The following is a 12997-nucleotide window of genomic DNA, read 5'->3' on the forward strand; positions in this document are numbered from 1 at the left end:
CTCTTAGTTTCTAAAGGCAGGATGTCTGAACACACACACACACACACACACACACACACACACACACACACACACACACGATAAAACTTGTGACTCTGAATGGACTTTTTTGCTCCTATAGATAAGTATCCTGCAATAGGATAAAAAAAAGTTTACTACTTGTCTTATGACAATTCACTCCAATTAGGTGCCCTTTCATGATGATAACCATGAGCTGACCATTTGGTTCCAATCAGCTGGCTACTCACCTGGTGGGCCTAATGAAATCAATACCCAGACAAGATCCAGTCTGTGAACCAAGAGTATCTAGGCTATGTCACTCTTGATATAAGACAATTTGGTATGGCTTTCTTAGATCACCCAGAGACCAGCTAAGTCTTAACCTTTTAAAATGAATCATTCAGGGTCTTATAGATTTAGCCAAAACATATACCTCCTAGAGAAAGCTATAAAAGTGTGTAAAAAGAGGTAATGTTCATCATTCTCAGTCATTGCATGATTCAAATGTGCCCTTGGAATCAAAACAAAATTAAATTATGTTCAGTACAGATTTAATGCTAAAAGCATATTTCAGTTCTCTGGAAACTAGTAAACTATGCATTGCATTAAGTGGAATGATTAATTGACTACTTTGGTTGATAAAAGGTTAATCATAAATATTTTTTTGGTTTTAAGCCTCTTTGTAGAGGGATAAAAGCAACTTCCCTTTTGCTTGATGCAATTACATTTTGGATGACTGAACACCTCGGAATGCCCCAGGGTTCATTTTGAACACCAATTATAGTTCAGCACTATAGCTGTAGATCTTTAAGACAAATAATTAGTACAAATCCTGTGTTATACCTGAAAGTTATTTTAAATAAATCCTAATTCTCAGCTTGTCACGCCATTTTTTTTTCCTGTCATGATGGTGGAACATAAGAAAAAAAAATTATTACTGAGCATCCGTTGATGGAGATTTTACTTTCTATGGCAACTCATTTAACCAGAATATTAAGTGCCACAACACGCTAGTACCCAAAGACTTTAGAAGCAACAGAAATTTATGATAGTTCTTTGGTATACTTCTTTCTCCGCAATTTACACATTGCTTGTACTACATAGGGGCCCATTTATTTGTAGTCTTTTGTTCTTTAAATTAAGATCAACTGAAACTGTCTTAGAATTATAATCCAATTCAGTGAGATGGGGTAAACTTTGGTTTGTGCTAATTTAACAATTCAGTGACATCGCTTTACTAGGACTGTCACTGTATACTTTCCCCCTTCTAGTTTCAGTAAGTGCTGCAACACTGCACACTTACCTGAAAGGTACAAGTGCCAACGACCACATAATTATTGCCACCATACGCAATTAAGGTTCCTGCATCACCACACTCAAAGGGATTAAATTCCACCACGTGAACATAATCCTCACAATCCACAGTGTAGGCAGCATTTCGAGAGGAATCCTGCTTCATCTTCTGTGACAAACGTCTTCTGGACAAGGTCAGAAGACTGTGGACCGCAGCATAAAGAGATAAAATTAGAAACAGACAATATGTCATTAGAGTACCACACGGTCAGGTGACCCAATATTAGTTCAAGAGGTACCAAACAGTTAAAAGTCTTTAAATGACCACTTTCCCCTTTCAACCCTCCTAAACCCCAAAACATCACAAACCCATTTTAAAAGTCTGAGCCCAATTCCACCAGGGTTATACTTGTCAAATACGACACTTTTCCACAAGCATTAGTGAATAAAACCTACATGGTATCACTATAAAATCCTCATTTAATTAGCTTTATTGAAGATTAGGATAAGATTTAGACTGTAAAGGTAATTCAGAGATCATCTAATCCACTCCCCTTCTAGGAAACTGAGGCCCAGAGACGGCCTTTTCCAAGTATCAGAGCCAGATCTGATGAATTCAGGGCATTTTGTTGCCAAATCCAGTGTTCTTTTTCTACATCATAGCTGTCTCATTAATTGGGGGCATAATCAGGATTGAGTAATCTTCTAAAAGATCTAAGTGGAATTTCTCATTAACAGTAAACATCTAGTAGAGAAATGATATAAAACATCAACCACCAGACCATGGTCTACTCCCTGAGAGCAACACTGCTCCCTTTGCATCACCATCAGAATCTCTTAACAGGTTTTTAAAAAGTTGGGTACATTCTCATTTTCATCCATGGGCTACTGAAAATATTTGTGAAAAGAAGCTGTCTCCAATAAGCCAACCAAGAAATACTGAGAATTTACTCTGTGCTGGCACTATGAAAGGTACTTAAAGCATCTTTTGGTTCATTTTTTTCCTTCCTGTAAATGAGAAAACAATAGTCCTGCAAACAGAAATGGCATCATGGTACAAAGGGAAGAACTGGGGTCCGCAGCTTAGTATGGCCATTGCCAGAGACAATGGACACAGCACACGCTCACACCCACACACCTGACCTCCAAACCAGGAGGGCCCGAGTTCAAGTCTTGCTCCTGACACACACATGCTGGTTGTATAACCCTAGGCAAGTCCCTTAAACCTCTCAGTGCTCTAGGCAATTAAATTCTCTCTGACTTCAAGACACAGACAGTGTTGGCTGACACTGTTAGAGAGAGTTTCCATACCAACTTTCAAAACAATGAAATCGAAGGTCTGTCCTCAACCACTGCCACTTACCCTTTGACTTTGGGCAAGTGAGGCTTAGTTTCTTTGTCTGTAAAATCGAGGGGCTAGTATTGATGAAGGTCCATTTCTGTTTAACTTTATGATCTTATGACCTAAGACCAGACAGCTACTTAGCGGCAACGGCCAGAACTAGAAACCAGATCTGGTTCCTCCTCCACAAAAGGAGGGGGTCCAACTGGATCCCTCCCTGACTCAATCCAGATTTCCTTCTTATAGTAGTATCACCTTCCTTACACTCGTCTCCTTCCATCTACTAAGGCCAATCCCCTCACCTAGCTCAGACCCTTGAGTAAGAGCCTAACTGGTCTCCCTACGGTCTCTTCTGTATGGCCCATCTTCCACAGTGTCAAAGTTATTTTCCCAAGTCATTGGGCTGAACATGTCAATAAACTCAACAAACTCCGGCAGCTCCCTAATTCTTCTAGAGTCAAACACACATCTCCACTGGGCATTTATGAGCCTTTACAACCTGCTTCCAGTTTCCCTTCCTGGCTCGACAGTCTAACCAATCCAGCTTTCTCTTACTCACATGTGACACTCTCTCCTGTCTCTGGGCTTTTGTGTGCAGGCTGTTCACCCCCTATGCCTCACTTCTACTTCTTGGAATTCCTAGTTTCCTTCAAATTTGGCTTAAGCACCTTTGTCTACAGTGTGGTCTACCTCACCCCTCCCTAAGTCTAAATAGCTTATATTTGTGTAATTATTTTGCATATGTTGCTTATGTACATGTTGTGTCCCTTAATACAATATAAGCTCCTAAGGGTGGAGACTGTCTTTTTTGTGTCTTCATTCCAAGTGCCTCAAACAAATGTCTGACACATAACAGGTGCTTAATACGTGCTCACATATTACTAGGAGTCAAAGAACCCATGTGTTAATTCCTGCTCTATTACTTGCCTACTGTGTGACATTAGACAAATCACTTTTGGGCCTCAGTTTTGTCATTTGTAAAAGGAGAGGCTAGGCCCAGATGACAGGGGAAGCCAGTGTGGTGCAGAAGAAAGAACAATGAGGCAGAGGACTCGGGTTCAAATCTTGCTCCTGAAGCTTACTGTGTGGCCTGGTACAAGTAATGTAAGCACCCTGGGTCTCAGTTTTTGAACCTGTAAAATTTAAATTTTGCTGTAGTTGTTCAGTCGTTTCAAACTCTTCATGACCCCATTTGGGGTTTTCTTGGTAGAGATAGTGGAGTGGTTCACATTTCCTTCTCCAGCTCATTTGACAGATGAGCAAACTAAGACATATTGAAGTTAAGCAACTTGCTAGGGTCACACAGGCAGTAAGGGTCTGAGCCCAGATTTGAATCTAGGAAAACTGGGTTCCTGACTCCAGGCCCTGTATTCTATCCACTGACCCTTCTGGCTGCCCCAAATTTAAACTATTTGACCTCCAAGGTCACTTTCAGCCTTTGGAATGGTTTTATGACTATAAGACTCAGTTTCCTTATCTGTAATAGGCAGGGTTGGCTCAATAAACTCAAAACCTCCAGCTACTATGGTAAGGTCTCAATATTTTACTAAAACTGCTGAAAAACTGGAAAGATGTTTGGTAGAAATTAAGTCTAGACTTACACCTCCTACTTTATATAAGCATTACTCTTAGCTCCTCTAGGGTCAATCCTCTCTGCCTGTGGAGGAGGTATGACTTCCCTGTTTCCCATAGTCAGGAGAGGGGACCACGAGCAGCTCCAGGTCCTCCAGTCCCTCCTCTTCTTCACCCCTCCCTTCCATGCCTTCCCTCCTTTATTCTCCTTCCCTTGCCCCAACAATTTTCAAGGATCCTTCATGTGCATGGGAATATGTGAGGGAGGAAAATGAAAAGTCAGACCAACTGGCTGATGCACTAGAAAACCACGTGCAATGTGTAATGCCTGTGTACCTCCGGGAAGGGGGGCGGATAATGTCAGCATAACTATATAACACTCAGAAGACAAGATATTTGTGGTTGAAGACACACACTCTGAGAATATTCCGGTTACTACAGCCTTGCTTTCTAAGGAAACACATTTCTTTGCAGAACACTTGGATGACAAGATGCATGTGGCAAGATCAACAGCATTTAATAACATTTCAGTTGCTTTAATCTTGGTCTCTGTAAAAGCTAATCATGTTTGAGAAAACTCAGACCAAGAAATGGTCAAAACATATGAACAAGCACTTTTTTTTTTCTTTTTCCACATAAATATTTTATTATTTTCCAGTTTGAACAAGCAGTTCTAAAGGGAAGCCCATGAAGCTATTCACAGCCATAAGGAAAAATGCTCCAAATCACTGATAATTAGAGAAAGACAAAACAACCTTAGGTTCCACCAGATTGGTAAATACAACAACAAAAAGGAAACTGCAGTGGTGTGTGTGTGTGTGGGGTGGGTGGGTAGGAAACAGGCATATTGATGCATCATTGGTATTTATAGTGACTTGGTCCAGACATTCTGGAAATCAATTTGGAACTATGAATAAAGAGTCACTAAACATATCCTCTGGCTCAGTGATACCTCTACTAGGCCAGTAATTCCGATGAAAGAAAAAGGAAAAGTACTTATACATATAAAAATATCTATACCTCTTTTTGCAGAGACAAAGAACTGGAAACTAAGAGGTACCCATCAATTGGTGAATGGGGGAACAAATTATGGTGTACATATATATATATATATATATATATATATATATATATATATATAGGAATATTATTTTGTAATAATGAAAGGCTTGGTTTCTGAGAAAATTAGGAAGATTTGTTATGAACTGATGCAGAATGAAGTGACCGGTATCAGGAGAACAACACTGTAAAGACAACTATAAGACGAGAATTCTGATCAATGTAATGACGAGTCCTGCTCTGATGGAAAGATGGATTCAGGATGCACAATGAGACAATGCCACTATTAAATACGAGTAATGCATCAATATGCCTGTTTCCTACAGCCCCCACACCACTGCTGTTTCCTTTTTGTTGCAACAGTTATGTTACGTATAATATTAATAGGCATGAATAAGTAACATTAAGTATATCTAACCATAATAGTAATTGTCGAATGGGGAGGGGTCAAAACCTCCTCAATCGGACACGAGGGCCCAACGTTCCATCCCCCACCTCGATCCCAGTTAGAGGGGGCAGAGCCAGGTGGGACAGGGAGGGGTTGCCCGGAGGGCGGTCCCAGCTCCGGTCCCCGCCCCCTTCTCGGCCTCAGTTTCCTCACCTGTGACAAGGGGATGATAAGGGCACCTACTTCCCGGGGCGGTGGAGAAGCTCCAGTGAGAAGGTGGCTGTCTACAAAGCTTGAGGCGCTAGGCGGCTGTCAGGGAGGAGAAGGAGGAAGGAGACGAAGAAGAGGAAGAAGAGGAAAAGAGGAGAATTCGCCCTCTCCGACTTCCCGGCCCGGCAGACACGACGCGGGGAGAAGCGCGAGACGATTCCCACACCGCCTCCTCCTCGAGCGCATGCGCAGTCGGGTTCCGGCGCCCGGCGGGTTGGGGCGCCAGCGCTTCCGGGTCAGAGGGCGCCGCCGCTGATTGGTCCGCGACCTCCAACCGCTCCCGGAGCCGGAGTTTAAATCTCCTGGAGCCGCAGCAGAAGCCCCGGAGGTAGCGCGAGCCGCCTGCAGGGCCCTGTGGGGGGTCAGTCTGGCCAGGTGAGCCCGGGGGAAGGGAGAGGAGGAGGACGTGGGGGTGCGGTGAGTGGAGAAAGGAGAGGATGCCGAGGGTCCTGGCGCCGGACTCCGAGAGTTAGGGTTCAAATCCCGGCTCTGTCACCTACTAGCCCAGTGCCCATGAACAAGTCGAGGGCCTCAGTTTCCCCTCCTGTAAAATGACAGGCGCTTTGTGGAGTGTTTTATGCTCGGCCATGCGCCCTAGCACAACTGGGCGGCGGGGTATGTGTCGGTGCTTATCATTACAGATGGGGAAACCGTGGCAAGCAGGACCGCGTGACTTCCCGGGGCTCGCACAAGCTAGGTTCTGAGGCCGGCTTTGAACCTAGAAAGAGGAGTCTTCCTGACTCCGGGCCCGGCGCTCTAACCACTGCCCCATCCCCAGAGGGGGACACCATTAGCAGTGGGGGAGAGGAGGGCAACCCTGGCCAAGTCACCTGACTTCTGGGTTGCAGGGAAAGATGCAAACCTGCATCAATCCCCCCCCCCCCCACGGGTCTGGACCTTGTCCCTTGGCACTTACTACCTCTGTGACCTCGGAGGCGATCAGGTCATTGCAATAAACATTAATAATAATAATGATAACGATGATGATAATAATAAATTTATTCAGCTCCTTGGGTAAGTCAGCACCCCTTGGCAAGAATAGTAGAATAGTCGCTGATCTGCATTGCCAACCACCCCTCTGCAGGAAAAAAATGTGTAGGGATTGTGGGCCAGGCCCTGTGCTAAATGCTCACAACCACAAAGTAGGTGCTATTACCCCCAATATCACAGTTGAGAAAACTGAGGCAGGCAAAGGTTAAATAACACGCTGGAGGTCACACAACTAGGAAGTGTCTAAAGCTGGATTTGAACTGAGGCCACATGTGACTCTAGGACCAGTTGTCTCAGACACACTTTTAAGTTGAACTTGCATTATTAATTAATTATTAATAAATTTTCACTTTCTTAACAAAACAGTAAAGGAAAGCCTGATCGGTAGTGTTTCAGAGGTGTAAATGTTCACACTGAAAATTTAACGGTCCCCTCTCCCTAGTTGGTCTGAGCCGACTCCAGCATACTCTGCCTGTATCAATGAGATAACAAGTTAGGTGCTCCCCAGAAACGTACAGAAGAAAAGCAAGATGTCCATGTCAGGAAAACCCGGGTTCAAGTCCTTTGACACACACTGTATGACCCTGGGTGATTCACTTAACTTGTTAGTGTCCTAGGCTGATGGTGTCAAACTCGAAAGCTGGGCCACTAATCCATACAGAATGATTCCCGAGTTTTAAAATGTAAAATTACCTGTTTTAATTGCATTTAAAAAAATTTATTAAGTATTTTTAAATAATTATTTTCATTATGTATTATATAACAACATATTATTACATGTGAAGTCTTTCCCAGGGATATGTTATCCTGCTTTGGGTCACACTGAGGAGTGTTTGGAGCCACATAAGGCCCTTGGGTATCTGACACCTCTGTTCTAGGTCATACTCAAGATTCATTTTCAGAGAAAGTGCTCGCCTTTGTCTGGTAACTGGAGTTTCTTTGCCTTAGAGTGAGTTCCTTATGCCAATGAAATCACAGATCTGGTCAAAACCCAAAATATTACCTACCCAATTTCAACATATTTTTAAAAGTATCCACTCTGCAAAAGAGAATTTTTATAAAATTAGAACAAAAAGGATACTCTTTGTAGCCTAGAGATTCAAACATGGGAGATGGCAATAATCTCTGCCCTTAAGTAACATAAAAGCTACAGGGTTTGGTTGTGTACAACTCCTTTTGGGGTTTTCTTGGCCAAGATATTGAAGTGGTTCGCCATTTCCTTCAACAGCTCATTTGACAGATGAAGAAACTGAGGCAGGCAGGGTTAAGTGACTTGCCCAGGGTCACACAGCTAGTAAGTGAAGGTAAACTTAAACTCACATATCTCATTTGTTGTTCTTAAATGAGAAAAAACTATAAGGCATTTTGCAAACCTTAAGGTGCTCCATATGTGCTCTTACCATTACTACAATTATTATTAAATTGCTAGGAAAACCTTCTTTTTCTTTTTTTTTTCTTTGCAACAAACATTTATTTTATTTTTGCCAGTTACATGTAAGGGTAGTTTTCAACATTCATTTTGTTTGTTTGTTTGGTTTTTTGGGGGTTAAGTGACTTGCCCAGGGTCACACAGCTAGTAAGTGTTAACAACATTCATTTTCATAAGATTTAGAGTTCCAAATTTTTCTCCCTCCCTCCCTTTCCTCCCCCTTCCACAAGACATCAACCTGGTTATATATGTACAATCCACAAGTGCTCTTTTTTATCAGTTCTTTCTAGGGGGGTGGATAGTATGTTTCATCATTAGTCTCTTGGGATTGTCTTGGATAGGAAAACCTTCTTAATAATGCTGCCCCAAAGTGGAATGGGCTGTGTTGGTTGGTGAGTTCCCAAGCAGCAGCTGGATGACCTCTTATTAAGCATGTTATAGTGGAGATTCCTTTCCTATATGGATGATGAGATCCCTTTCATCTCCCAAGATGCTGTGATATGGAGCCAAATCGGATGCTACAAAGTAGAGCACCTTGGGCCAAAGGAGAGACCCAATGTACTGTGGGTAAATCTGAGGGACATATCATTTCTAACTTGTTGAATTAGCCATGGCTTCAGACCTCATGAAGATGTGGTGAAAAGAGGACTTTGTAAACCAAAAAGCTTTATGTAAATGTACTTATTATTATTGCTTTTGGGGCTTGGCCCAGATGTTGAATGTTAGCAGTAGCTGGAGTGTATACTTTACCATATTCTTGGACAAAACACTAAATTCACATGAATTTCATGTGAAGTAGGCCACGAAAACACTCCCATTTTACAGATGCAGAAACCAGAGGCTAGAATCTAAAGGCAGAGTCTTCTGACTTCCAGTTCACCTTACATCATGTTGGTACTATAAAAGGGGAAATGTCAGAATCAAGGACTCAATCAGCAAACATTTATTAAGTGTCTGTTTTGTGGCAAGTACTGAGATAAAGTCAAGAATAAAACTGTTCCTGGGGCAGCTAGGTGGCGCAGTGGATAGAGCACCGGCCCTGGAGTCAAGAGGACCTGAGTTCAAATTCGGCCTCAGACACTTGACACTTATTAGCTGTGTGACCCTGGGCAAGTCACTTAACCTTCATTGCCCTGCAAAAAAAAAGTGGGGGTTGTTGTTTGTCTTTCATTCCCAAAGAGGACCATGACATCAGGAAGTGATGTCGTGACTTTCAGTCAATTGGATTTAAGTGAGGGAGGGCTGTGCAAGGTAACCAACCTCGCTCCTCCAGAGCCATCTGGGTCCAGTGGCAAGATATACATCAGGATGATTGGAGATGGCCCAGGATGTTTAAAGCATTTGAGATTAAGTGACTTGCCCAGGGTCACACAGCTTTGAACTCAGATCCTCTTGAATCCAGGGCCAGCACTCTATCTACTTCGCCACCAACCTGCCCCTCTATTAGGGAAAAAGAGGTTGTAAGACATCATACATGCTCACAAAAGAAGAAAGTTTTATGGATAAGGCACTAACATCAGGGATCTTCTTGTAGGAGACAGAGTTTGAGCTCATTCTTGAAGGAAACAAAGGATTCTGAAAGATAGGGGGTAATAATGGAGGGCATAACACAGGGGAACAAGCCTCCTTCGAGTGTGTGTGGGGTGCAGATAGTACAAATGCTACATTTCAGTAATTAAAGAAGGCACTGACCTTATACCAAATCCAATCATATATTTCCTCCAGCATGATGTATGTATACTCTTTTTTTTTGGTTTTGGTTTTGTTTTTGTTTTTTGCAGGGCAATGAGGGTTAAATGACTTGCCCAGGGTCACACAGCTAGTAAGTGTCAAGTGTCTGAGGTTGGATTTGAACTCAGGTCCTCCTGAATCCAGGGCTGGTGCTTTTTCCACTGCACTACCTAGCTGCCTCCGTATACTCTTTTTTTTTTTATTATTATTTTTGTTTGTTTTGTTTTTTTTGCAGGCAAGGGAGGTTAAGTGACTTGCCCAGGGTCACACAGCTAGTAAGTGTCAAGCGTCTGAGGCCGGATTTGAACTCAGGTACTCCTGAATTCAGGGCCGGTGCTTTAACCACTGCGCCATCTAGCTGCCCCCTCTCCGTATACTCTTAAGTGATTTTTAAACATTATTTTTTGGTAAATGTCCCATCTGCATTCAGTTTTTGTCTGTCTTTGTATTCTCACCTAGATCATATTCTTTCATAAAAGCAGAGACTATGACTTCTCTAATTCATTTGTGCATTTCCTCTGTAATATAGTTTAAAAAAGAATTTGTGGAGAGTGGGCTAGGAATCACTTAGGGAAGAATAAAAGGATCACCTTACTGCATTGAATGTGTTATATATACCAACAACTTTAATCTCATCTGATTCTTCCAGCAGACCTTGACGTTAGATCTGGTAGGTACTATGAGGAAACTAGGCCAGAGTAAGTGAGTAATTTGTCCTGTTCCTGCTCATTTCCTCCCAGTTGAAGCTTACTGCCATTGTCAACATGAGAAAAACTAGGAAAGGAAAGGAGGGGACATGTTTCTGAATGGGGTTGTTTTTGCAAGAAGCATCAAACTTCTTGCCTTGTAAAATTCCAGAGGGAACCAGATTAAAATGAATGGGGAGATGTTTAACAAAATAAATAAAAATAGGACACAACATAGAAGATGTTAATTTGTGGTTTTCTTACTTGATATTCTGAGCACAAGTTTCTATGTGACTTTGACACCACTGGTCTATGCCTTCATGGGCACCAACATCAGGCAAGCTGTAGTATTTATTGTATTTTGGGACTATTGGCTGAGGGCTTGTGAAAATACTTTGTTCAGTCATTTTTCAGTCATGTCCAAGGATGTTTCATGACTCCATTTGGGGTTTTCTTGGCAGAGATACTAGAGATAATGGTTAGCCATTTCCTTCTCCAGCTCATTTTACAGATGAGGAAACTGAGGCCAAAAGGGTTACGTGATTTGCCCGGGGTCATACAACTAGTGTCTGAGGCCAGATTTAAACTCAGGAAGAGGAGTCTTGCTGACTCTAGGCTTGGCTTTATTCTTGGCTTTATGCCTGTGAAGCTATTTCATCTGCACTAACAGATCACAACTCTAGAGCTGGCAGGGTGCTTAGAGGCCATACTAGCCTGAAGCCCAGGGAAATTCAACAACTTTCTGACTTGACACAATTCTTTTTCAGTATCTAAAAATTGTATGTGTTCCCTATACCTGTAGTTTGTGTCTTGTACCTGTTTTCAGTCATACCGCTGGATTATTTCTGAAAGATTTTTCTCAAGCCAATGAAAGGAGATAACATTTGACTGGGTAGGAATTATTGCTATTTGTCCCTTTCCTATCCTCGTCCCTCCCTCTCTTTCCCCCAAACTTTTTCCCCTCTGAATTAAATGAAAACCAAGACCGGTGAGTGTGAAGGAGGAATCTCTTGATTTCCCCACTGTCTTTTGTGTCCCAAATGTTCCTGTTTATATCCACTATGTGTTATTGACAAATAAGGTTAATGAACATGGTCCCTTTTTTACAGTTAAGAAAATGGCTCCACTTTCTGAAGCTGTCTTGGATATGATCAAAAATTTGAGAAGAAATTGGCACAGCCTTTGTCCTTCCGAGAGGACTACTGTGTGCAATGCCGACTTCATGCTCGAGGTTTTGCAGCTGTCCATGGCAGAGATCAATAAAGAGGTCAGTAGACTACCAGCGGATTGGGAAAAAATGAAACACTATTAAATGGGGAAATAAAAGACTACCGGGGGGTGAGAGTGGAAATAGTTCTAGTAGCTTCAGGGTGCAGCTTTGCAAGGGAGCTCTGGAGTAGGCATAAATGCTCCAAGATCTGTAGGTGTTTACTCTTTCTTTTGCTTCTGTAAAGGCACTGCTGCTCCGAATGCCTTCTTATTTCTATCATGGTCAGGCTGCTGAGATGAATTTGGAAATCCTCTCTTTCAAAAGTTGAGTGGTCTGTAGTGCTAGCTGGAGAACACTTAAAAGTTCTTTTTTTTTTTTTTTTAAATACTAATAGCCTTGGGACTCCTGTGCGTTACTTTAGCCTGTTTTTGTAAACTATTTTTGACATTTTGTTTTTGGGAAAACTTTATTTTTCAAACTTTTGTTTCTCCTCTGGGAGCAGCTGTCTTGACTTCATCATATCCCCAAGAGGCTATTTAAAGCTAGGCTCACCTTTAACAGCCGACTTTGAATGGCTACTTGTGTGATGTCCTTCCAGTTGGTAATTCACCTGTCTGCAGGCACTGATGACGGGTAGGTGACTGCTGATTCACATGGTTGGATCTGTATGCCACTATCAGGCTTGGCTGTCATCTGTTTATTACCACTTCCTTTTCATAAATGGAGGAACGAATGAGTTATGTGAGGCTCAAGCCAATTTTAACATTGGCAGAGTTAAGTTGTAGTTTTCAGAGTTATTTCAGTGGCATGTGGGAAAATATAGGTCGGAACCACTGAGCCAGATCATTCCTGTAGAAGGCTGTCTATACTTTTCATTTTCATTTATTTAGGAATTTATTGAACGCCGATTGGGGCTGGGCCCCCTCTTCTAGTTCAGCTGGGTAAACAAAAGAAGTGGTGTCCCTCAAGAAGGTTTCTTGTATTCTGGAGAGACTGGACACTCACTCATTTAAATCACAGCAGACTT

General features: G+C 42.3%; 2 protein-coding genes across 3 annotated transcripts in view; one reads left to right on the forward strand and one right to left on the reverse strand.

Annotated features, from left to right (window-relative positions):
• NUP37 (nucleoporin 37) overlaps positions 1 to 6104 on the reverse strand; it is a 51829-nt gene extending 45725 nt beyond the window's left edge. For both annotated transcript variants that reach the window (XM_043967436.1, XM_043967435.1), the window contains exons 1-2: positions 5868 to 6104; positions 1304 to 1496 (exon numbers count right to left, since the gene is read on the reverse strand). In XM_043967436.1, coding sequence (XP_043823371.1) covers positions 1304 to 1459 — 156 coding nt within the window. In that variant the 5' untranslated portion in view covers positions 1460 to 1496; positions 5868 to 6104. The remainder of the gene's footprint in view (positions 1 to 1303; positions 1497 to 5867) is intronic.
• A 105-nt stretch (positions 6105 to 6209) lies between these two features.
• The window catches only part of LOC122728619 (PARP1 binding protein), a 76940-nt gene continuing 70152 nt past the window's right edge, over positions 6210 to 12997 (forward strand). Inside the window, 2 exon segments of the mRNA XM_043967408.1 lie at positions 6210 to 6299; positions 11870 to 12027. Coding sequence (XP_043823343.1) covers positions 11878 to 12027 — 150 coding nt within the window. The 5' untranslated portion in view covers positions 6210 to 6299; positions 11870 to 11877.

Source organism: Dromiciops gliroides, chromosome 5 (genome assembly GCF_019393635.1).
Source record: "Dromiciops gliroides isolate mDroGli1 chromosome 5, mDroGli1.pri, whole genome shotgun sequence".
NCBI classification, from domain to species: domain Eukaryota; kingdom Metazoa; phylum Chordata; class Mammalia; order Microbiotheria; family Microbiotheriidae; genus Dromiciops; species Dromiciops gliroides.